The sequence below is a fragment of the Stylophora pistillata genome, chromosome 8 (assembly GCF_964205215.1).
Source record: "Stylophora pistillata chromosome 8, jaStyPist1.2, whole genome shotgun sequence".
In the NCBI taxonomy this organism is placed as follows: domain Eukaryota; kingdom Metazoa; phylum Cnidaria; class Anthozoa; order Scleractinia; family Pocilloporidae; genus Stylophora; species Stylophora pistillata.
The window spans coordinates 30437915-30462314 of record NC_142526.1 but is presented as its reverse complement, the minus strand read 5'-3'; the positions used below and the strand labels follow the sequence as shown (position 1 = coordinate 30462314).

The window sequence follows — 24400 nt, the reverse complement described above, 5'->3', positions numbered from 1 at the left end:
TCACACTCGTTTGAAACTGGGACCCAACCTTACACTCAACAAACAAAATGGCGGAGGTGGAGGACGTCTCGGATGAGCAACAACAAATCTCAGGTTCGCCTGGTGACGACTTCGAAATCGATCCAGCAGAACTTTTTGAAAACCAGGGATGTTTGGGTGTTGAAATATTTCCAGCGGATGATAGAGGATCTGGCTCAGAGTTTGACTCTGAGCGCGAAGAGACTGTTGATTTGTCATCTGAGAATGAGCTTTCCGACAATTTTCCATATGGGATGACTCCGCCGAGAAATATAAGAAGACGTAAAGAGAAATCAAGAAGAGAAAAAGATAAATTGCAGTCTTTCCTGAAGAGTCCTTTAACTTTTCAATATGGATCTAATCCTTCGGAAAAAACAGAGCTGGACAGACGGAAAAAGCGAGGTTCTACTCAGCTGACAAACGAACGAGCCTTCCAGAGACAACTCAAGCGAGGCAGTGTTGATGTTGGATTTGCCAGTGCTGAAAGTGGTGTCCATTCGTCAGACACCTCAAAATCTTTAGAGGTGCCCTGCATCAAGATCGAAACCTCAAGTCCATTCATGTCCTTGGACTGTGTTTGCGAGGATTCTTCGGACACTTCAGGTATAAATATGCGCGCCAGCATTGTCACAGAATCCATAGCCATTACTCGAAGAAATGCTCCAGGGCACAAGAAGGCAACTCGCTCAGAATCTGATCCTCATAGTTCTTCTACATCTAGGAATTTACTCGATCCTTTTTGTCCAGAGGCGAGAATGGAGTTCTATAGAACATTTTCTCTTTTGATTAAACTGGGCTCATTGGCCCACAAACAGCAAGAAAGACATTATGGAGTTGATAACAGTGCCCTTGAGAGGCAAAGCTCAGAAGAAAATAAGAAATGGCAAGTGGAATTTTCACAAGCACTTTGGCTTGAACTGCAGGCATGGCATGCAAACCGAACCATGGAAGAACAGGATCAGTATTTAGTTCAAGCTCGTGATAATGTTAAAGAGGTGCTGGATGAGGTTATAAATTTTAAAGTTAAGAAACAAGATGGGAACAGTCAGATTTCAAATGAGGAAACTGAGAACAACAATTTAAAAATCAGTCACAATGTGAATGGAGATTCTGGCATTCTTAATGGTGATGAAACCATCAGTGGTACAAATGAGGATTTGCTTAGTTTAACACAGTCATCATATCTAGTAGATCCATCAATGCACAGTTCTTGCACAGTAGATCAAGTAAATCTTTATCAGACATCAGACACAAATCACTCTGTAATTGAAAACAGTGAGCTTTCTTCTGAAACAGATAGCTTTCAGAATGTCCGTGACAGAGATGCACCAGATTATAGAGCTATGAGAAACAGACTGTCGTTAGATTTTAATCATAGAAACCAAAAACGTTATTTTAATGAGGCAAGAGAGGAATGTTTCTCAGATAAAACACACTGTCAGCTGAAAGCTGCCATTGATCAAGTTACGGAACTCTTTGACAAATTGGAAATGATCGAGCATCTTTATCCCACTCGCAAGAACCTTGGAGAGCAAAATCAACTGTACACAGGCCAAGAATTCACAAGGAACTTTGAAACATTGTGTTTGTGGTTCAATGTAACCAGGGAATTAAACTACAAGCTACATTCAATTGCTAAGTTTGTTGGTGTGAATCCAGATGAGACAAAAGTTTGGCAAGATTGGTTAGATGTTGGTCTTGGAAGATTGGGTATGTACATTTATATGGTAGCTTAATTTTGTGCAGAGTTTCAGCTTTTTCCCATTTATTTTGATGTGTTGATGGGCAACAATGGGTTTGAAGCACAAGAAATTATAATTTGGTCCAAAGTTAAAATTCAACCATGACATGAATGTGTGTAATCCTTAATAATACAAAAACAAGTTAACCTTTGATGTGCTTCTAGGTGGTGGTCTAGCAGCCCCTGGTGGTCCCTGGCATCTTACTTTTGCTCTTGGGCAACTCAGGAATTTTATTTTTTTCATTCAAAGCATATACTGGGCACCCTGGTTTCACAGTTTCAGAGCAATGGGCTCCCTTCAATTTTCCTTAGAGCACAGCCTTGATGCTAACATTAGTATCCTTATTCCCCGAACTCTTCTCTATACATTTTCCTTAGTAACGATGAGAAAAATTTGTTTAAAATCAAAGCTTCTGATGTTGGCAATCATCTCCTTGATTCTCTTGATGTTAAGCAAGCAGGTTTTCCTTGCCTGCTCGTGAGTGAATTGTAGTAAATTCAGTGGAGTTTACGTTAATTTGTATTTTTATTTATTTACTTATTTAGAAGTATCTTTTTACAGGTAATATGTGCCCAGCCTCTGACTTGAATCTTGATGACAATGAAACTTATTATTCATTATCTGACGACGACAATGATGATGATGATGATGAGGAGGAGGAGGGGGAGGAGGAGGAGGAGGAAGATGACAACGATGACAGCAATGATGATGCTGCTGATGATACGGAACAAGGAAATGGAGGATTATCAGGTACTCTTCCTTCATCCCCAATTAGAACAATGACATCTGAAAGTCAGGCAAGCACAAGCACACCTACACGGCTGTCAAGAACAAGCAGCAACTTGTCCAACTTCAAGTGGAGTTCAACATCAAGATACAGACCATTTGTTGACCACAGCATCAAGAAGATGGGGTTGATAAAACTTGGAAAGAGACTGGGAGACATTCTGGACACAAGTATGATGAAGGCTAGACAAGCCTTGGTGCTTCCGAGCAACAAATGCCAGGACAACGAATGCCAGTGCAGTAACCCTGTTAAATTGGAGCATAGGAAGTGGTCTGTCAATAATTTGGATGCACTTATTAATGGAAAAGAAGAACCAATTCAACTCTTCCGCTGTAGCTGTCATCCTCACAGAAGAGCAATGTACTGTGGGAATGAGAATTTTGATCAAGGGATTTGGGTGGAGGAGTTCATTAAAGAAACTGGTTTGCCCTCTTTCCGATCATTGTACCTGTTTCTGTCACGAGTTCCACTAGACATCATCCATGAATGTTTGCGTCTGAGGTTGCAGCATCGGCCTAAGGGGGAGCCTTCATCATTGAGTGTAAGACAGGTGAGACACATAGATAGATATTATATAAAGGCTTTATATCCTAATAGCATTGTGCTTAAAACTTAAGACAGATGGTAAGTTTTTTGTTTGGTAAAGAAATATAGAAATATGTTTTTCATCTGGTCATGACAAACCATGACACTTCAATGTTGTCGATCTTAGCAGTATGCAAGACATGTGTCATACATGAACTTTGTAAATGGGCCTTGCTCACCATAGAGTCTCTAAGGCTCTGTGGTAGAACATCGGAGCACGGAATCCAAAGGTCCGACGTTCCATTCCTCATGGCGACTCAATTTTTCCTTGTCCCACACTCGTGACAAGACGAAAAACATCTTTCTCTATAACATTGTGCATAATTTATTCTCCAAACTATTCTCTCTATACTTGTCCAAGTTTCCAAGATAATGAAGATAAATATATCTTATTAGACATTTTGTTGTGTAGTATCACTGAGTATTTTTACAAGTTGTACCATATTTTGACGAGCCCGTAGGGCTCGTCAAAATACAAATGATGAGTAAAAATACTCAGCGGTACTACACAACAAAATGTCTAATAAGTTATTTATTATCCAACACGCCAAACTGTTATTTCAGTGCGGGCGAATTTCGCAGATTTTATTTAGTGCATGACAGAAGTATGCGAAGCGGAACGGAATTGGCGCGTTGTTGTGTTGCTGTTTCTATTTTCTTCATTAATGAAGAAATTTTGTGGTTGTCAAGCTGTTTGTCTTCGTTTGATTCATCTAATGAACTTGGCCCTATATTTGCCAGCAATTTTGACTCTTCATCGTTGGAAATATGATTCAAATTGTCCGCCACTTGCTTTTTTTTATTGGTAACTACAATCCAATTCTTTGCTTGCACAATGCGAGAAATCCTGTTTAACCAGTACTACAATAGACGAGTTTCAAATACCGCGTGATATTTGTACTTGTCTATGGCGTTATTTGTACTCGTCTAGGTGTAGTTGGATAATAAAGGAGGATACACTGTACGTGTAACAATCAAGGACTTCTTAAGCTGATGATCATTTCCTTTCTTCTCATAACCTTAATGTTTGATTCAGTGGGAATACTGTAAGGAGAAATTAGATGATAGTTCCTTGTAGGGGTTAAAGGTTTAATATGTAATCTGTAGGTAGGTAGGGCATGTAAACATAATTTATAATCATAGCTGATCTTTTACTATATCCAATTATCTGTTTAACTCCCAACATCTGATTGTTATTTCTCACCTTTAGCTGCTATACATTTCCTTGTAAGGTCAATTCCACGTTGCGGACGTGACATTTAGAGGCAAAATTTGGGTATTAAATGTCTCCTAAAGCCAGATCCACTCTATTTGAATTGAAATTAGTCATGTCATAAAATTACCCGTGAAGTACCTTTTATTTTGCCAGAAAACATTTTGACTATCTTGTAGAGATCCAGAGAAAATAATTTTTCAAAGTGTGTTGCGGATGTGACTCCTAAAACAACCATTGATTTGAATTGCTTTTGGTTACTTCAAATTTCCTGTGAATTGAAAACCTTTTAAAAAAACTGCATATACTAACTAAATGCAATAGTAACTGTGCTTCATAAATCTGAAAAGATATTATAGAAATTACTTGTTACCATGAATTTATTAACAAAAATGTTGTGTTGCGGATGTGACCAAAATTTGTTGCGGACGTGACATTTTGGGGATGTTCAGGAAAGAGCTTTTCATTCACCCCTAATAACGTTCAGAGTAATATGCCACTGAAGTAAAAATGCTATTTTTATTGCTTTTATCTGTAAATTGGGAAATAAATAACAAACAGTATATATAAAGAATAAAGATGTTGTGTTGTGGACATGACCAAAATTTGTTACGGAGGTGACATTTTGGGGATGTTCAAGAAAGAGCTTTTCATTCACCACTAATAACGTTCAGAGTAATGCCACTGAAGTAAAAATGCTGTTTTTATTGCTTTTATCTGTGAATTGGGAAATAAATAACAAATAAAATATAAAAACTTTGATGATCTAGGTCATTTTGTAGGTCAAAGGGCATTTATGTATTTTTGGAAAATTGTAAAAAAGTGATAGCTTTACATATATTATAATATGTCTATAATTATCATTTGCTGTCATTAAATATCAACATATCTTCTCATGTTTGAAAATTTTATGAGGTTTTCTGGGTTTTTACAAATGTGTCATGTCTGCAACGGTCACGTCCGCAAGCCAGTATCTCTTAAATAGTTGACAAATTTGAGCAAGCTGGGGTGTCAAAATTATCATAATACTTAACAATAAGAGCAACATAAATAAGACCTGAAACAGTTGAGAACCTACATAGAAATTAAATAAATGTTGCTCTGAATCATACCCTGAAGGTCACGTCCGCAACACTTTTTATGTCTTTGTACGTCTGAGACATTAAATGTTTGAGAATTTTTTTCTTTTTGCATTGAAAGGCTCATCCTAGTGGGTAGTTAAGATCTCAAAATCTGATTCATGGCGATCAATTTCTTTGAGATATAGCAATTTAGATATTGGTATGTAAAATGGCTTATTTGGTCAATAAAAACCCTAAAAAACAATGGCATCACACAACCTGGGCGTGTCCACTACTGCCAATCTAGATTTGGATTCTTATAGAACTATGTATAAGCTTTCATTAAAAGTAAGTTTGGCTCTCATATTTTGAATTTGAAAATCTGTCAATTTTCATGTCTCATGTGGAATAGCCCCTAAGTTAATTGTGAGAATTTGGTGTTAGATCAAGATAGGAACTTCAACCTGATGAGTTCAAGTATTCTTGTTACCTGTTTGCTGGATAATGTGTAGATATTGTATAGAAAGAAGGTACATTTTAATCACTTTTGGAAGTGAAAGGGTTAAGACAGGGGGAATAGGGATAGGAAAGCTGTGCTTGTGCTCTTTTTTGGGGGGGGGGGAGAGGGGGATGGGTTTAGTACTGGTTGGTTTCGTAAACTCTGCCCCGTTTACAAGGGGTTGTGACCTATCAATACTCTCAATCAGTAGACTCGACTGAGTTAAAAACTAAGCATTTAATCAATGTCTCTCGAATTCATCTTACAATGGGTGTGTAAAACTACTTCCCTAAAAAGGTGGGGCCCTAGTGTTATATACCGAGATATCGCATAATAGAAGGACTAATCTGATCTCCCATTAGTCATTGCTAAGTGATAATCAATGAAAGTTCATTCAAGGTTACTTCAATCGATGGTGTTAATTAAGAAACTAAACCTCTGTTCTACTCAAATTACGAAGTCTCCAACATTAGGTCTTGATTGAATTTCCTATTGGTATAACATTTATTTGTCTGAAGGAACATCATTCAATACCTCTCCAAAATTTGATTTGGTTTTTCTATCCATACTTCTTGTTTATTTGATTTTTACCCCCTACAGAATGTCAACTGTTAGAGGATAATTTTATTTATAAAAAAAGAAATTTACTGAGCCATAGCATGCAGTGAATTTTTTGTACTCGCCATCACATTTCTTTTTATAAATTTGCATTGATACACAGCTTCTGCGGGAATGTAAAGATGTGCTGTTAGGTGGTGTTCTGGTGAAAGATTATTACCTGGATCTTGTGAGTGGAATTTCAAACTCAGAAGATGTAAGCAAGGAAAACACAGAGAGTGACATTGAAGGCTTTGAGCAGGATCTTCAGAGTTTGTTACAGGTAATTTGTGGTTACTATTCTATCTCAATGTGGAATTTAATTTGAGTTCATTGTGAAACATGTATCATGATGATTATGTAAGTTATAAGGCTGTGTGCAGGCTAACTAAAGATTAATTTGACGGAACTAGACCTTTTTCTGTTTTATAAAATTTGACCAGATGTTACTCGTGCCTTTGTTTCTGGGTGGGTACTAGTCCTTTACATGTACAGGTGCCTCCATTTTTTGAGAGCCACCTTGTGTGAGCTTGTTTGACTAAGCTTACAACGTTATACTTTTTAATTGTCAAAATTGATCTAATTGTATAAGAAACTACAAAATGAAGGTGGGAAAATTTTCCATATGAGCACTAGAGCTTGCTTATCAGAATAAAACTTGGAAGATTACTCCTTGTTTTACTCAGTCATATAGCTAAAAAATGAAATTTCTGTAAGTAGTATTTGACTGAGCTGAAATTTCCTATTGTATATGAATGGGAGAAGGACATTTTTCCTGCTAATGTGAGCCCAGGTACCAGGCTCACATAAAAAGTTCTTTGATAAAGTCTACCAAATACATTGTGATGCACCATTTCCTCTTAAGTTCTAATATACAACTGTTTAACGGGTGGAAAACACAGAGAGTGAGCCTGGGAAACGGCACAGCCTCTGCTCAGTCTAGAAACAAAAACATGTCAATGTGTATCCACTTTACTGAGGGTACAAACATCTTAATACTTGATTAGTAACATGTGATCATTAAGTATGGTAGAGAAACTGTCAGGGAGAGAGAGAGAGAGGTATGTTATTTATGTTTTCCTGCCTTTATTTAGCTGTTCTTTGTACCTTTTTCAAATAGGTATATTTTGAGTACTTGCACAATGTCATCCATTTGGTCCAGAGGCTTCCTCAGGCATCCAAAGGACTAAAGAACATTCTTGAAGAAGAGTGGAGCTTTGTTAAGAAACATTGCCGCCATATTAGAGGAGGAGAAGTAGAAGGAGGAACGAGATTTTGGTAATAAGGGAATTTACAAGTCAGCGTAGCACTAATAGTAATTTACGTATGATGCATGATCCTTTGCAGTAGATAGCGCTATTTATGCAATAGAGAAAATCAGATCTGAAAAAAATCCGGCCTGTATGGGATTTGAACCACTGACCTCTGCGATACTAGTGCAGCGCTCTACCAATTGAGCTAACAAGCCAACTGGGAGCAGGCCGTTAAGTTGATTCATAATAAACCCGTGATGATAAATCAGATACAATGAATATATGAAGTTCATATATTTTGAACTGCGATATTAAATACGTATGATGCACAATCCTTCGCAGTAGATAGCGCTATTTATGCAATAGCGAAAATCAGACTTGAAAAAAATCAGGCCTGTACGGGATTTGAACCACTGACCTTTGCGATACTAGTGCAGCGCTCTACCAATTGAGCTAACAAGCCAACTGGGAGCAGGCCGTTAAGTAGGTGAGTGGTTCGAATCCCATACAGGCCTGATTTTTTTTCAGGTCTGATTTTCGCTATAGCATAAATAGCGCTATCTACTGCGAAGGATCGTGCATCATACGTATTTAATACCACAGTTCAAAATATATGAACTTCATATATTCATTGTAATAGTAATTTAATGCAAAACAAAAAGTATGTACAGCACCACTCAGATATAAGTTGTCTGCGAAGAGGCATTTCATACACTCAGACACAGGGTAGTCAGACGCACATATATAATTTTTATGAGTGCATGGACGAAAAAATGCACAGCTTATGTGTCTTTGTTATTCAGTGCTATAAGTTCCCTTTGTGTTACATTGTTGTGTAAAGCAAAGAACTTCTTAGTTTGTAAAAGTGACGAGTCAACAACAGGGGAAGATGCAAAAAAAAACCTTTCAAGAGTGTGCATGGGCCAAAGAAAATGATGATTTGAACCCCAGTCAGTTTAGGTGTTGAGTTTTTCTGCTCTACCATTGAGTTAGTGGATTTGTTGGCTAGCTACTGTAGGTCATGCGATGGGTTTACAGAGTTCCCCTATTAAAGCTGTAACTGGTAGAACTTACCACCTGTAGAACTTCTCATTACCACCAAAACTTGCTTGAAATTCTTGAAAATTTGATAGGTAAAAGGATTGCTCTACCAGTTTTAAAATTTCTTTTACCTGAATGAATGCATCAGTGAGTTAAAGGAAGAGTTCCACCAGAATTTCATAATTAACACTATAACTCAGTATTAGTGTTCTTTGTGATATCATTCTGATTGTACATACATACATACATACATACATACATACATACATACATACATACATACATACATACATACATACATACATACATACATACATACATAAACTTTATTTATCCTCGGATTTTAGATTAGCTTATAAGCTAGTATCTCCGATCCTAATTACTACTTTAAAATTACAGCAAGAACAGGTTAAAAGATAAAAATAATTCATAATATAATAATATAATAATTGTTAATATAATAATATGTGATATAAATGTAATATTAAAAGAAATTGTGCTCTGACAGTTTGCTCTTAAATTCGCTATAGTCTACAGTCTTTCTAAAGTGGTCAGGGAGGGAGTTCCAATACTTAACAAATGAATAGCTAAAAGAATTTAGACCATATGTGGTTGTAAAAGGCTTAGGAAGTGATAAAATATTCGTGCCCCTTAGGGAGTAAGCAGTAGATCTTAGCTTGATTAGTTGTTTATTGTGGGAATTCTGAATGATTCTTTACTTTTCATTCTGTTCGTTCTTTTTTTTCTCTTTTCAGTGTCATGGCCTCAGGACTGCTTGAGTCAACTGGTGACTTTTTGGAGTCTGAACTGGATCAGAGCTGCTCGGATCTTCACAACAACACTGATCACAGTGAGGATCTCAGGTGCAGTAAATTGAGTTGGAATACTGATGGTTTAAAAGTAACAACTAAATTTTACAAAACAATCAGTGAAAATCAGTAGGAATATACAACTGAGTGTCAGTGGGGCTTGTGCGTGAAACAACTGGAACTTACAGAATTACTGATTAAAATTAGCAAAAACCATTAGTTAATTATTTTGCAAGTCCTTTATCAAAAATAGTTGTGATCAGGAAGTCACTTAAGTTAGATTCTGTTGTTAAATTGTAATGGTCTGGCTTGTTACTCAGGGGAAACAGTAATTATTATACTTTATCCAGTAGATTATTGCTGCTAAAAGTGCAGTGAGCTCTGACTAAGTAATGCACTTAGCCTGTGTGCCACAATTTTTTATAATAAAAAATGTTGCAAGATTGTTGTCTTTACAGGAGGAAAGTGCTAGAGGCTTGTAGAGGTTTTAAACATTTGTTTAATGAAGCAAGAGAAAGGGCTTCTAAAGCCCTTGGCTTCACTAAGAAACTCCAGAATGACCTTGAAAATGCTGCAAAGTTTACCATTGATGTTCCTATGAATGAGCTTTTGATGAGACTAGAAGCTAGTGGACATGTACAGGTAATGAAATAATAGCCTTTACTGTTGTGTCCATAGATTGTGTTGTCATATTGCATATAGCCTTACTTTTATATTGGTGCAGTTTTAGAACAATAATTTTTCATGTTAATTATCCTTTTTTTTGTTGTTGATGAGACGGTTAAGTTGAGTGTTAAGTTTGCTCAGAAGATAAAGCTTTTGGAAGTATGCATTTAGCAAAGTTCACTGAAGCGTCTCAGAGAATTTTTAAGTTCAATTCAAGCTAATTCTCATTATTAATAACTGGATCATTTGATAATGCAATTTAAGACTTTTTATTGGCTTAGCCATTATGATATATGAGCCAATATACCATAATCTACAAAATAATATAGTAAGCATACGCATCAGCTTAAAATTAAAATGGAGCTGAAAATTTAATAAAATTTAATAATTTAATTTAACGTTTTTAATAAAACGATTATTGTATACTTAGAATCCTGACAATTAAATGCCAAGGAAGTCTTTACATTAACTATTTGTACATGCGAGGTAATTTCTCGTTACAGTCGAATTTCAATGTAAATACATAATTATATAATTTTAGGTTGTAGCAAGACACATGGCTGGACTTTTTCTGTTTGTGCCAAAAACAATGGTGAAGAGAAAATGGTTAGTACAGTCAAACATTAACCTTTGGTCCCCTAAGGGTGATTAGCTGCTAATTTCTCATAATGATATCACCCCTGTATCACATATTAATGTCATGAGAAAAAATCAAATGATCACTAACACATAAATTAAGGAAGCTCCTGCTTGTTAAACAAATTCTCCTTGTCAGTATTCTAAAAAATGTATAGAGAACAGTATGGAGAATATAGATACTGATGTTAGGGTGTACAGGGTTCACTAATGATGAGGGGCTACTGTGCTGTTGTTCTGGTTGATGAGCCTTTGAGCAGGGAGAGTGTAAAAGAAACACTTCTTGGTAGAGTTCGCAAATAGATGGGCCTATGAAAAGGTAGAAGAGGGTTGATGTTTCATATTTTTGCTCTGGTTTGATGTCTTCATTTTTGTTTCAATGTTACCACAGTCAAATTATCCACCTGTTGAATTCTTGCTGTGTTCATGAAGAATATGGTGATCAAGTTGTTTCTGATGTTTCTGGATATCTCCTGATTTTGCCACCATGTGCCCCAGAGAATGGAAATGACGTGCCTGTAACATGGAATGGCAAGAAGGTTGTGGTGAGCCCAACCATGGATACTGCCATCAGTTTAGCTGACATACAGGTCAGTTGTTAGCCTCTGCTCTTCAGCTATCCCTCTGCATTGCAGGCTGCAATGGTTTGGGACACCAATGCATGCAGAAAATAATTTCACAACAAAATTTTTGTGCAAGTTGCCAATTAGGCAATCATGTAGAAAGCTGTAAGAAGTTTGCTTCTTACATTTACTACAATATAAAATAGAGGAGTGATGGGAATGAAGAAAAATATCACTTAGGAGGAGTATTAGTTGATCAAATACCAAACTCTCCAAACTCACTTCATAAGAATTACACAGCATACAATAAGGAGAATTACTAATGAGATCTCAGAAGTGAAAAGGTTCATGGACAGTTATTGTAGTCTAGCACCAGCCATGAAAACTTGCCCATCTTCCCTTGGTTGTTGGAGTATCAAAACTTGAGAAGTCGCTTAAACCTGCAAAATTGATAGTGAGGTCACTGGTATAGTTTGCCATGCAATATTGCCATTTTTCCATTTATTCCCAAGAACTCAAATTTCATTTTGTGAAACTATCCTGCACATCCATTTTGGGAGAGCAGTGATTGAGAAGTAGTGTGAGTGCTTCCCTCCCACCTCTGGCACAGGTTTGATTCCCAGACCTGACATCACATGTGGGTCAAGTTTGTTGTTGGTTCTTTCCTTTGCTGCAAGGGCTTTTCTCTGGGTCCTCTGGTTTTCCTATCTCCAAAAAACTAACATTCCAATTCCAATTCAACCCAAAAACAGGGGACAAGAAGAGCCACCTAGTGGAGTGTTTATTGCTAAATTCTCATTACCATTTCCCATTTATCCACACGAGTTATTGCTTGCATCCATTGGTAGATTTGATACCTGGTATTAGATTCAGTTGAATCATCTTCCTGAGTTAATAAAAACAATATCCCTTAGCCCTGAACTTTTTTCCTTTCAGGTTGGGGGCATGATTTTGGTTGTACAGAACTCTAAAGAGCTGGATGATCAGCGCAAAGTATTTCTTGACAGCATGAGTCTTGCTGTCAGCGCTGTCAAGCAAAGGACATCCAGTCATCAAGCTATTGCTGAAGCACTTGATGAATTGCAGGTAGGACTTGAGGGGTTCTCCCTCTGCAATCTGCAATACATACAATTGATCCACTGATTGTACCTGCAGTTGCCACAAGTGACATGAAGTATCATCAGAAAAGAAAACAAAGACACCTTCTCCCACACAATTGGGAGCCATCCATGTCAACCTAAACCACACAGCCTGACCCTTTTTTTAACAAAGCATCAAAATATTACAACAGAGCAAGCAATGGGAAATATGCTCCTTAGATTACGTTGTGCATGCCACAAAAAACTTTAACAGATTTACTACCTAACAACTATCTGCCATAATAAAAACCCTTGGCCAACAAAGGTTTCATAATAGTGAAAGAGAACTGAATGACATTGAAAGAGAGAAAGGCTTAAGCACTCTAGACAACAAACGTGTCTAGTTACAATGATAAGGTTGAGATCGGACGTCAGCATTATCAGGCGCCTCTGGCAGCTGCTTCAGTCCATGTAATGATCTCACCTTCCCGCCCATCCCAACCCAGGGGAGGACATCCACCACACAGTAATCTCGTGCGTGGAAAATTAATGTCTCCTACCCCTAACCCTGCAGGAGACGGAGCTTACGGTTTATTCGTCCTTATCCAGGAAGACTAGAATATCTATCCATTTCTTGATATTAGAGAAAGGTAGTAAATTCTCCTCAGTTGTTCTAAGACCATGAGTTTTGGTCTGGCCGGGGCATTGAGGCTATTTAAGCCACTCAGTTTGAAGGGTGGGTGGGTGGGCGGGACATTACACAACAGCAAACAGCTGCTTGAAAACCGGTCAATTACAAACATTCACATACAAGCCCTTTGACTCTCAGATATTTGTGAGAAAAAAATTTTTTTCTGCTTCTTTTGTTCATCAGCCGGGGGAAAACAACACTTAAGGCCTCAGGCTTTCTTTATTAAAGAGTTGATTTAATGAACTAAATGTCCTTCCACTGTTAGTTTTCAGCCCTTGACACTATTCACAAAAATAGATAATGTGTTTGTGCTGTCCTTCAGCAGCATAATTAAAAACATACAAACTGCTCCAATGAGGCCTTAAACTGCTGTTCAAAAAAGTAACATTTTTAAAGAAAACTTTTCCTTTTTAGGCAGTAGTTTAAGGCCTCATTCGAACAGTTTGTATGTTTACAAAAATAGATGTTCAGATTAAAGGTTCAGCTAAATTGAGGATTGTTTAGGATGCAGTTTTGTTAAACAATAGCTAAGCTTCGTTTAAATAATCAGGCATCTGTGAACTATTTTTTTGTAATTATTTCTCACAAGAGCCTTTGTAAGGATGCTTACTATCAATTGCATTGAATTAAGGTTTTGCCCTTTTCAGGATGCCTGTCTGAGTCTTCGTGAGAAAATTGTCCATGCTGTTGAAAGAGTTGATGAGAACTTGGATCTTGATAGCATGTTTGAAATGGAAGAGACAGAGAAGGCCATGGTTTATCAAACCTACATAGAAACTATGCACCTGTGTTACAATGTTGGCTTTGAGGTACATATATTTAACTTGTTTTGCTTTTAGTCCTGTTGTGCCTTAGAAATGTTTGGTATTGGTGCATTTGTAAACCCATTAACTCCCAAGATCTGTTTGTTAATAATAATAATAATAATAATAATAATAATAATTTTATTTATATAGCGCTAAAATCCAATAATTGTCCAAAGCGCTACCTAATTACAATATAAAATATAAAAATATATAATATAAAATATCTACAATATACAATATAATTCAAATATAGCCTAAGTTATCTACTATATAAATCAAAAACATCTCAAAACAAAACGAATCTCATAACTTATATGCTAACTTAAATAAAAAAGTTTTAAGGGATTGCTTAAAAGTTGCCACTGAAGCACATTTCCTAATCTCTAGAGGTAAATCGTTCCACAATTTAGGTCCTGCAATAGAGAAAGCTCTGTCTCCATATGTTTTCAATCTACTTCTTGGAACCACTAAATATTCTTTACATGAAGAACGCAATGACCTAGAGTATGTTTTAAAATTCAAAAGGTCAGAAATATAGGAAGGTGCAAGGCCATGAAGGGCCTTGTATACCAATAAAAGGACTTTAAAAGTTATTCTAAACTCAACTGGTAACCAATGAAGATTAATTAAAATAGGAGATATATGAACATGCCTCGGTGTCAATGTGACAACACGAGCTGCAGCATTCTGAACTGCCTGTAGTCTAGCTAACAGATACTTGTTGCCTCTAGTTGCAAAACCTCTAGTTGCAAAACCTCTAGTTGCAAAACATTTCCTTGTAAATTAGCTACAAGAATTTGGTGCCAGATCAAGATAACAACTACCTAAAAGTGTGATTGTTCCATCGTTAGTGATGATATCCAAGGATTTTACAAAGGCTCCCTAGTTGTGTGCCTGATTGTGGTGGATAAGTCCACTGTGGGTGGGAAAGCTCTGCCCCATGAGTGATGCAGGGGATTAGTAGTTGTTGTGGGTGGTAGGGTAGCTCTGGACTTCTAAAGCCTGTGCTTCCTTCAGCCACAGAAAAATTTCTGTATACATTGTTGTGTAGCTCATATTACTAACAGACTGTAGAACTCTCAAAGAGACCATCCTTAACTCTGAAACTAAGACAAGTTATGAAATTGCATTCTCTTTTTCCTCTCAAGTATCAAAAAGAGGTGGCACGATTGGTATTTGGGGAGAGAAAGGACACTCTTGGACAAAATATGCTGAAATTTTCCAAGAAATGGATGAAGTTTGTGATGACAAAGTGTGAGAGGGGAAGAGGCACACGACCAAGGTATGGTAGTGCAGTGAAAGTTTTATTCATTTTGTGAGCAAACTAGGATCATGCTTATGCTAAGAAGAGAGGGAAGGGGGATCATGTTTATGCTAAGAAGGGAGGGAAGGGGGATCATGCTTATGCTAAGAATGGAGGGGAGGGAGAAATCATGTTTATGCTAAGAAGGGAGGGGGGTCATGCTTATGCCAAGAAGGGAGGAGAGGGGATCATGCTTATACTAAGAAGGGAGGGGAGGGGATCCTGTTTATGCTAATAAGGGAGGGGAAGGGGATCATGCTTATGCTAAGAAGAGAGGGAAGGAGGATCATATTTATGCTAAGAAGGGAGGGAAGGGGGATCATGCTTATGCTAAGAAAGGAGGGGAGGGGAAATCATGCTTATGCTAAGAAGGGAGGGAAGGGGGCTTTGTTGTAGTTATATTTTACTTGTAACAAAGTCTAAAATCCAAGTTGATTTCCATTTCTATAGCAGAGTGGGCCATTTTACATTACAGCCATGTTATCTATTGAATAATTCACTTTTTTGACATCAAACTTAATTATCTTTACAGATGGGCCAATCAAGGTCTTGACTTTCTTACAGTAGCATGTGATCCCAAGACACTAAAAACTTTATCAGAGTCTGCATTCCAGGTATGAATTGAAAACACTTACTTCTTGCACATAAGATATCTTGTTAGCTTACCTAAAATCAAAGAGGCTTCATCCTGATCTGTCGTCCTTGCTGTGTGTTGTGTTGAATTTGTGAAATGAAAATATTCAAATTCAGCTGACTTTTTTCCTTGAAAGGAATTGAAAAAGGCCATTAATGGGTGCATCTGTCATGTGATCGGAAGTGCAGAAAGCTGCAGTGGAGCAACCAGCGCAGGTACACATTCATTAAATAATTTATTATCTTTGATTGATAATAATTATTCTCTAAAAGATTGCAATCAAGGCAAGCCTAAAAGCAGAACTCCAGTTATGACGTCATTCGTATATTCTTAGTTGACGAGGTATATACTTTGACACATTTTTTTACTAAATAAAATACCTGCCATGTTATTTCTCCTCAGCATACAGATCTCAGAGTCCAGCTTGTCCGTCCCCAGTGTTTGGCAGAAGTGGTTCCACAGGAGGACTTCTGAGACCACTGTCATGGCCGGCAGGAAAGCCGTCCAAATTCCAAGGGGACCCAGCGGATTCTGATGAAAATCAATCTACGCGACGGCAGTTGTCAGACCCTGTGGCTAAGACACAGTTTCAGAGTTTAGCAACAGATGCCACTGGTTAGAAGCTTTTGCAATCATTGAATTCTCCATTTAACTTCCATGATTCCCCCTCTCCCTCTGTCAATTACATTTCCTTTTAAATTAGTTAAGAGTATTTGGTTTCACAGCAATATTCTCTTGTTTGCCCACATTGTTTGCCGGATACCCTATTGATCTTGAAATGCGAGGTTGCATGTTGATAACTTGTGGAGTAAACCTAAAAACTAAGGTATAGCAGCCAATCACAGGAAAGAAAAATGTCACATGTAGTTGGTTTTAACTCACATGCAGTCGACTAAGGCACGATTGGTTTAGTTTTGAATCTGATTGGTTGAGAGGAAAGCGTGCATTTTTGGACCAATCACAGAGTGAAGGAAGTAAAGCAAAACCAAAGCGATCCCGTATTACTTTCAACACTCAGTGAAAATTGTTCTATCCAGATGAAGAGCGATTGATACAATTCTTGCCAGCTGTTACACCATTTCTGAGGACTTTTTTTTTGCTTAGTGAACGATGCTGAAGGTGAAAATACTGATGAAGGTGAAAGGGATGGTGTGAAACATAAGGATAGCTTTGTAGCAGCACCAGATGCACCCCGGTTAGAAAAAGTTCGTCACTCTCTGAAGAAACTGGAAATGAAGAGAAATGAGTATCTATGTGAAAAGCATGTGATTGGTCGAGTGAGCAACAGACGCCGTGATATAGTCAAGGAGCTGGCATGTATTTCCAACAGAAAAGTGCCATTTAAGTGGCAGCGAGGAAATAAAATAGGTGCGCTTACTATTTAAACTTCTCAGGCTTTCTTGTTTCATTAAGGGACATTGTCAGCTGTTTACAATGGTAAGCCTTTTTTTAGTGGGAAGGATACTCAAAAGAATATACTGAGTCAATGGCATTGGGCTACTCTGTAGAACAGATGACTTACCAACTGTTTTCAAAACACAATTTGCCTCGTAGGTGAAGGTCAGTTTGGAAAAGTGTACGCTTGTGTTAATTTGGATACGGGTGAAATGATGGCTGTGAAACAGGTTAGAGTTTGGTACTAAGAATTTTTAAGCGAACTATACTTTTATTAATGATTTTAAACGGTAAGGAGAAAAATGAGGATGGTAAATTTTTAGCTTGGTCATCGGAAAAGGAAAAGTATTGTTTGTTAGGCCACGAGCGTCCTACGCTCACGACAAAATGATTGACAACTCTCCGAATTTCTTTGTGGCTTAGATCAAACCTTTTCCTCAAGGCTAAGCGTGATCCCCTGGTTACTGTATCTCCAAAGTTTTTTTTTTATCAAACCTGCAGAAGACATGGTTCATTTTATTTGTTCTGCTACAGATCAAATTTCAGCCAAATGATCATGGTGAAATACGTGATCTAGCTGATGAAATAAAGAACTTTGAGGGAATACGACATGAAAGTCTTGTGAAGTACTATGGTGTGGAACTCCATAGGGTAAGCAACTTAGAAACGATTACTGTTTAAAATATATCAAGACTCGACTCAAAGATGTTCCCTTTTCCCGTCAACACAGCAGTCAAACATCAGCACATGTGCGAACTTTGAAATGACTAGGTTGGTGACTAGCTGTGCATGCTCTCAGACAGTCAGAACCAGTCAGACGAGTTATATCACAAACAACCACGCAAGTTATACAGTCACGTGGCTTTTAGAAGCATTTTGGTAAAGCTCAAATTTTACTACAATTAGCAGTATTGTCGTAATCTGATTGGCCTATTTGCTGTTGTCGATAAGAGTACCAACAAAGTTTCTCACGTGTATAAGTCAAACAACATGTCACGCACTGAAGGAATCTTTCTATTTGGGATGTAGATATTGTTGTAAAAAACAAGTAGACAGTGATTTACTGTGGTCTGTGCTTTTATCAACAACAATATTCGTCATCACTGTGACAATGGTCAAAATTTGTTGTTGTTGTTGTGCGCCTCATGAGTCCACGACATTTTCACCACTGTGATGATGAATATTCAGACCAAGCTAAACCACTGTTGGTTTGTTAAACAGAATGGAAAATCAATAGGATACCGCTACATAACTATGCTTTGTGTTCTGAAAGTCTTGGGTTTGTGTTTGTACTTTTGTTTTCTTATAGAGCAAGACAGTGGTTGTTTCGTATGTTTTTCTTTCAAATTTTAATTTTGACTCAATGATTGTAGTTTTATCATTTTCGTTCATATTAAGTGTAGAGTTGTTACACTATTCATGACTTGAACGAAAAGCGACAGGAAGCAAAGTGAACGCAATGAACTGACAGTAAGGCAAAAGAGGTAAAACAAGTTTAACGGCTGAAAAATGCTAGAAAATCAATTGTTGTGAATAGTGTCGTTAAATGTTTTTGGTGTTAGCTGCATTAGCTACTCGGGAGGAACAGTACCATGAAAGTAAGATCAATTAAGTTTGCAAGGAATTGTGCTTTTTCAGGATGAGATGTTCATCTTCATGGAATATTGTGCTGATGGCACCATATCAGACATTGCCAAACTTGACCTTCCAGAAACAATGATCAGAGTGTATACTTACCAGATTCTTGTTGCCGTCAGTGTGCTGCACGAAAAGGGTATTGTGCACAGAGATGTCAAAGGTGGGTTTCACAGCATCTTGGAATATAACTGACACATTATGGTAGGCAATATAGAAAGACTAGTGCTGTTCCTCTTGGAAGGAATACTGGTGTCTGCAGGTTACATCTTTTCCAGCATTTTGTTGTCTCCTTGACAAGTTACATGTACATATTTATGTTTGAAGATAGACGGTAAATAAGGAATAGAGTGTCGCATCTCCTGTAATCATTTTTCCCCACACTGCCTTTGAGGATATTGAATCAAGGGGATTGAGTTTCAGTACTTCATGCTGCAACCACTGGAGATGTCATACCAAATTTTTTAAAATCGTTTTAGGTGCCAACATATTTGTGTCATCTAATGGTGTTCTCAAGTTGGGGGATTTTGGCTCTTCCATTAAGCTGAAGAATCCTCTGCAGACAATCTATGGAGAGATCTGCAATATACGAGGAACTGTAGGTGAGTGAGAAATCATTTACTTCACAGAAAGCATTCTATGTTTTTGGGTTTGCTTTATTGTACTAGTTTGAGATAAGCTACATGTGGCAAATATGGTCACTATGGGCATTTTCAAAAATACGAGTGGTGGCTTTGAAGGCTATTTACTTCAGAGTGTGATTGGAGATCTTGATTTGTAGGAAGAATACTAGAACTTCAATCACGAGTTTTCCTACTGATTGTGTCATATGGAACACTTTGTTTCAGCTTACATGGCACCTGAAGTGATAACGCTGGATAAAGGGGCCGGTTACGGCAGAGCGGCAGACATCTGGAGCATTGGATGTGTTGTGGTTGAGATGGCAACAGGAAAGGTAGGTATTGAGAGGGTGTCCATGGGGTGATGGCCTCCTAAGGCTAGTGGTTAAACTTTTGGCCATTTTGCGGCAATGATTGACCCAAAATGACACAAAATGACATGGTTAACTTTTTAAACAAAGAACGGTTAAAATTTGCCAATTTTTTTCACCTAATGGCTATTGAAATTTTTTGGCCGTTTTACAGCTAATGGTTAACCAACTGAGACTCCCTGTTGATCCAAAAAAGCACTTTGACTCCAAAAGGTGCCAGGTTATCAATAAGCAACTTCTCCTTATGAACTCCATTTCCAAAGAATGAAATGCAATGGAAGTTCTTCTGATTGGCTACCAGTTCGGTGTGGAGTTCCTCAAGGCAGCCTACTAGGTCCCCTTTTTTTCAATATTTTTTTTAATGATGGTAATTATACAGTCGGCACCTCCTCACTCCATCTATATGCAGATTATACAACACAGTACGCAGCCCACACGTCCCCTGTGGTACTTGAATCTACCCTGAATTATGATGTTATAAAACTGACACAATGGTTCTCCAATGGTTCTCCGGTCAACGCAGCTAAGACGCAAGCAATGACTCTGGGCAAATCTCAGTTCACATACCGCTTTTCAGTGAAGGATCAGATAATTGACATTGAGCCTACTATAAAAATTCTTGGGGCAAACTTGGACAAGGATCTGAATTATAAGCCTCATGTGGATTTTATGCTAAAAAAAGCTTATGCTAAAATAGCGGCCTTGCGTAAAATAAAGCGATTGTTTCCTTCAAATGTGAGGATCACTTTATACAAAGCCAAATCGTTTTATGCATAATTCTTTTTCTTACTTTATTGCCCATGTGTGGAATAAATTGCCTTTGTCTACCAAGTCAGCTCCTACGGTCCAGCATTTCAAATCATTAATAAAAAATGTAGAGTATAAAGCATGTCAATGTCAGAGCTGTATCTTGTAGCTTTTTTTTCTTTTTTTTTTTAAACTTTTATATCAATTTTTATTGTATATAGTTTAATGAACTTTTATATCTCACATCAATATTTATCTATTATTTAATTTGTACGTATGATGCACAATCCTCGCAGTAGAGAGCGCTATTCATGCAATAGCGAAAATCAGACCTGAAAAAAATCAGGCCTGTATGGGATTCGAACCACTGACCTCTGTGATACTAGTGCAGCAGCTACCAATTGAGCTAAAAAGCCAACTGGGAACAGGCCGTTAAGTTGATTTGTAATAAACCCGTGATGACAATTCAGATAAAATGAATATATGAAGTTCATATATATTTTTTTTAATATGAACTTCATATATTCATTGTATATTTAATTTGTATTTCCTTTAGTCGAGCGTTTTATACATGAGCCCTTGGCTCGGGAGATTGGGTGACCACTCCCCACGTTATCGACGATAAATAAAGTTCATTCATTCATACATTGTGCAGCAAACAGGTTAGGAGAAGAGGCCCATTTATCTCCTATAGGGTGTTATCTTAATCTAACACCAAATTCTCTTTATTACCAAGAATTTATTCAGCAGCTAGAAGAGACAAGTATAACTCGCACATTCTACCTCTCAACTAAGGTATTTGCTAAAACTTCTCCTCAAACCTTTTTTTGTGTACAGCCTCCATGGCCCGACTGTGATAACAACTTTGTGATCATGTTCAAAGTTGGTGAAGGAGCCACGCCTACTATCCCTGAGAGTTTGAGTGAAGAGGGACAGGATTTTCTGCTTTGTTGTTTTTTGCATGATCCTTATGAACGACATACAGCCAGTCAGTTGATGGACCACTCGTTTGTCAAGGTAGATTTCTAAAGGTATCGTGTACAAGTTATATTTCAAACAAAGAGATTTGACCTTTTGATGAAAAGTGTTTAATTGATCCCCATGGGTTAATAACAATTTTAGTATATGCAGAAAGTCAGTAAAAAGCCTGACCCAAAAAAAGAATGAGGACTTCGAGTCTTTGGTTACTCAGAGCCAAACGTATCTTGGACCTTGTGGTTTTTGGAACCCTCTGTTATCTCGAGCTCCACAGTATTCCGAACTCTCGGTTTTTCTAGCCCCATGGTATCTCGAACTCTTTGTTATCTGGAGCCCCCCCCCCCCCCCATATCCCGAATCCCAGGTATCTTGAACCTCTAGCTATTCCATACCCATAGGTATCTAGATCCCATTCTCATCCCAAGCCCCAGGGTATCTTGAACCCTTTACTATTTCGAGCCTTTGTGCCCTGTTACCTCGCACCCCTTGGTATCACAAACTTCTGGTATATCGAACCCCTTGTCTCAGTCTAGCCTCTTCCTCTCTTAAGACCAGTTTTGTGATTTATCAGAGTCGCAGAGCCAATATTTAGGAATAAGTTAGTACTGTGATCATGTCTCATACCTTTTAAGCCACGTATCATTCAAATAGCGGTTTTCTTAAAGTACACATATTCATAATTTGTACCATTTTTCCTCCGCAGTGCTGTTAAAGCTTCATGCAGATTGGAGCTATTGATGTCCTAGTGGAAACGTTCTGAACTAATTTGTTCAAGTACTATCGACTTGGCAGCAATTTGGTTTGTGGCTCAAGAATCATCTGAGGACGGTTACTCGACCTGCTGAGACCAAAACCTCATCCGTCCCAAAGCGTGTGGGTGAGTCTCGCCCTTACAGTTGCTATGCAACAGTGAACTCGTACGTCATACTGACCAGACAACGATCGGAGTACTCGCCAGTACTTATCCTAAAGTTTGATTGATAAGTTAGAATCGGATAATCTTTGTCAACTTAAAGAAGGCTAGGCAAAGACAAGGCTATTTCTTCCAAATGCAATTTTAAAAAAGAAGCTATATTGTTACTGAAAAAAATCAAACAACAACAAACATATGAAACATATGTGTGAACTGCGGTTATGAGATGTATATGAGCACGATCCTTCGCAGTAAAGCACTATTTGAGCAATAGTGAAAATCAGACCTGAAAAAAAAAAAAATTTCAGGCCTGTACGGGATTCGAACCACTGACCTCTGCGATACTAGTGCAGCGCTCTACCAATTGAGCTAACAAGCCAACTGGGAGCAGGCCATCAAATTAATTCGACATAAACCCGTAGATGATAAATCAATCAACAACAAACATATGAAACATATGTGTGAACTGCGGTTATGAGACGTATATGAGCACGATCCTTCGCAGTAAAGCACTATTTGAGCAATAGTGAAAATCAGACCTGAAAAAAATTTCAGGCCTGTACGGGATTCGAACCACTGACCTCTGCGATACTAGTGCAGCGCTCTACCAATTGAGCTAACAAGCCAACTGGGAGCAGGCCATCAAATTAATTCGACATAAACCAATAAACCATAAATCAATTTGATTTATCATCTACGGGTTTATGTCGAATTAATTTGATGGCCTGCTCCCAGTTGGCTTGTTAGCTCAATTGGTAGAGCGCTGCACTAGTATCGCAGAGGTCAGTGGTTCGAATCCCGTACAGGCCTGAAATTTTTTTCAGGTCTGATTTTCACTATTGCTCAAATAGTGCTTTACTGCGAAGGATCGTGCTCATATACATTGTTACTGAAGTTAACCATAATCAATTAGATTTTTATCCAAACAAGGGCTTTGTCTTTGCTAATCTGGATAGATTTGAAAACAAATTTTCTCGTACGAATAAGGAAAAAAATTTTCCTGTCATCTTGTTTTCGCACCATTTTATGTACAGAGTGTCTTGCTAGAGAAAACAAAACCTGGTTTTTAATTTATCCGGACTAGTACAGACAGGGTCCAAAAGTGTGTGGAAATATTGCAATGCATGAACGTTGGTATGAAATATATATGTTTGAAGAAAATCACACATGTTGTTTCAACATAAACTGTAGAGGTGGTTATTTTTGCTGATTGTCATTTCTATAATTGCCAGAATGAAAAGATGATATTTTTAAGCAGTACAAGTGTCCAAATAGATTGGTAAAGCCCCACCTGCCGTTTCAAAATATCTAAACGAATTGCTGTTGAATTTGTTCAATTTTCACTGCATGGAATACTAAATCAGTACATCAGAATTTATTGTCAAGTGTGGAATGAGACTAATAAACCAACAGAGGTGAAGCACAGTTTCAGTGGATAATACACAAGCTGAATACAACTAACACACCAAAACCTTACTGCTGACAGCATTTGATGTATTATATAATTTAGTAAAAACGTATGCTATGATTGGTGTACTTTGCAGGCCGTACTTTATTGTACGGCCCGCTAAGTTCTAAGTTTTTTTTGACTGAAATCTTTCCCCTCTATTTGAACCCAGAGATAAAATAAATGTTTTACTTACCTAGTTTTCTGGGTCTATACTGTAAATTGTGGAACCTCGTTTTTAGCTTTTAGAGGTATAATGAAAGGTCGAACAAATCCTCCACTTTTTAAGTCACATTGGTAGCAAATCAAAC

The 24400-nt window shown here is 37.7% G+C and overlaps 1 protein-coding gene across 2 annotated transcripts; it reads left to right on the top strand.

Moving 5' to 3' along the window:
* The first annotated feature begins 24 nt into the window (after positions 1–24).
* Positions 25–24289, top strand: LOC111322508 (mitogen-activated protein kinase kinase kinase 4). Of its 2 annotated transcripts, none has more exons than XM_088730083.1 (22): positions 25–1728; positions 2322–3097; positions 6627–6785; positions 7623–7780; positions 9552–9659; positions 10064–10247; positions 10813–10877; positions 11299–11497; positions 12407–12556; positions 13888–14049; positions 15195–15328; positions 15882–15963; positions 16120–16198; positions 16386–16598; positions 17088–17351; positions 17538–17608; positions 17913–18029; positions 19017–19176; positions 19493–19615; positions 19862–19968; positions 21589–21768; positions 22433–24289. In XM_088730083.1, the coding sequence occupies exons 1-22, from the start codon at positions 48–50 to the stop codon at positions 22439–22441; spliced, it is 5181 nt and encodes a 1726-aa protein (XP_088586209.1). In that variant the 5' UTR covers positions 25–47; the 3' UTR covers positions 22442–24289. The 2 variants fall into 2 exon arrangements, with proteins under 2 accessions (XP_088586209.1, XP_088586208.1); XM_088730082.1 differs by having other exon boundaries at positions 21589–21782.
* Positions 24290–24400: the final 111 nt, after the last annotated feature.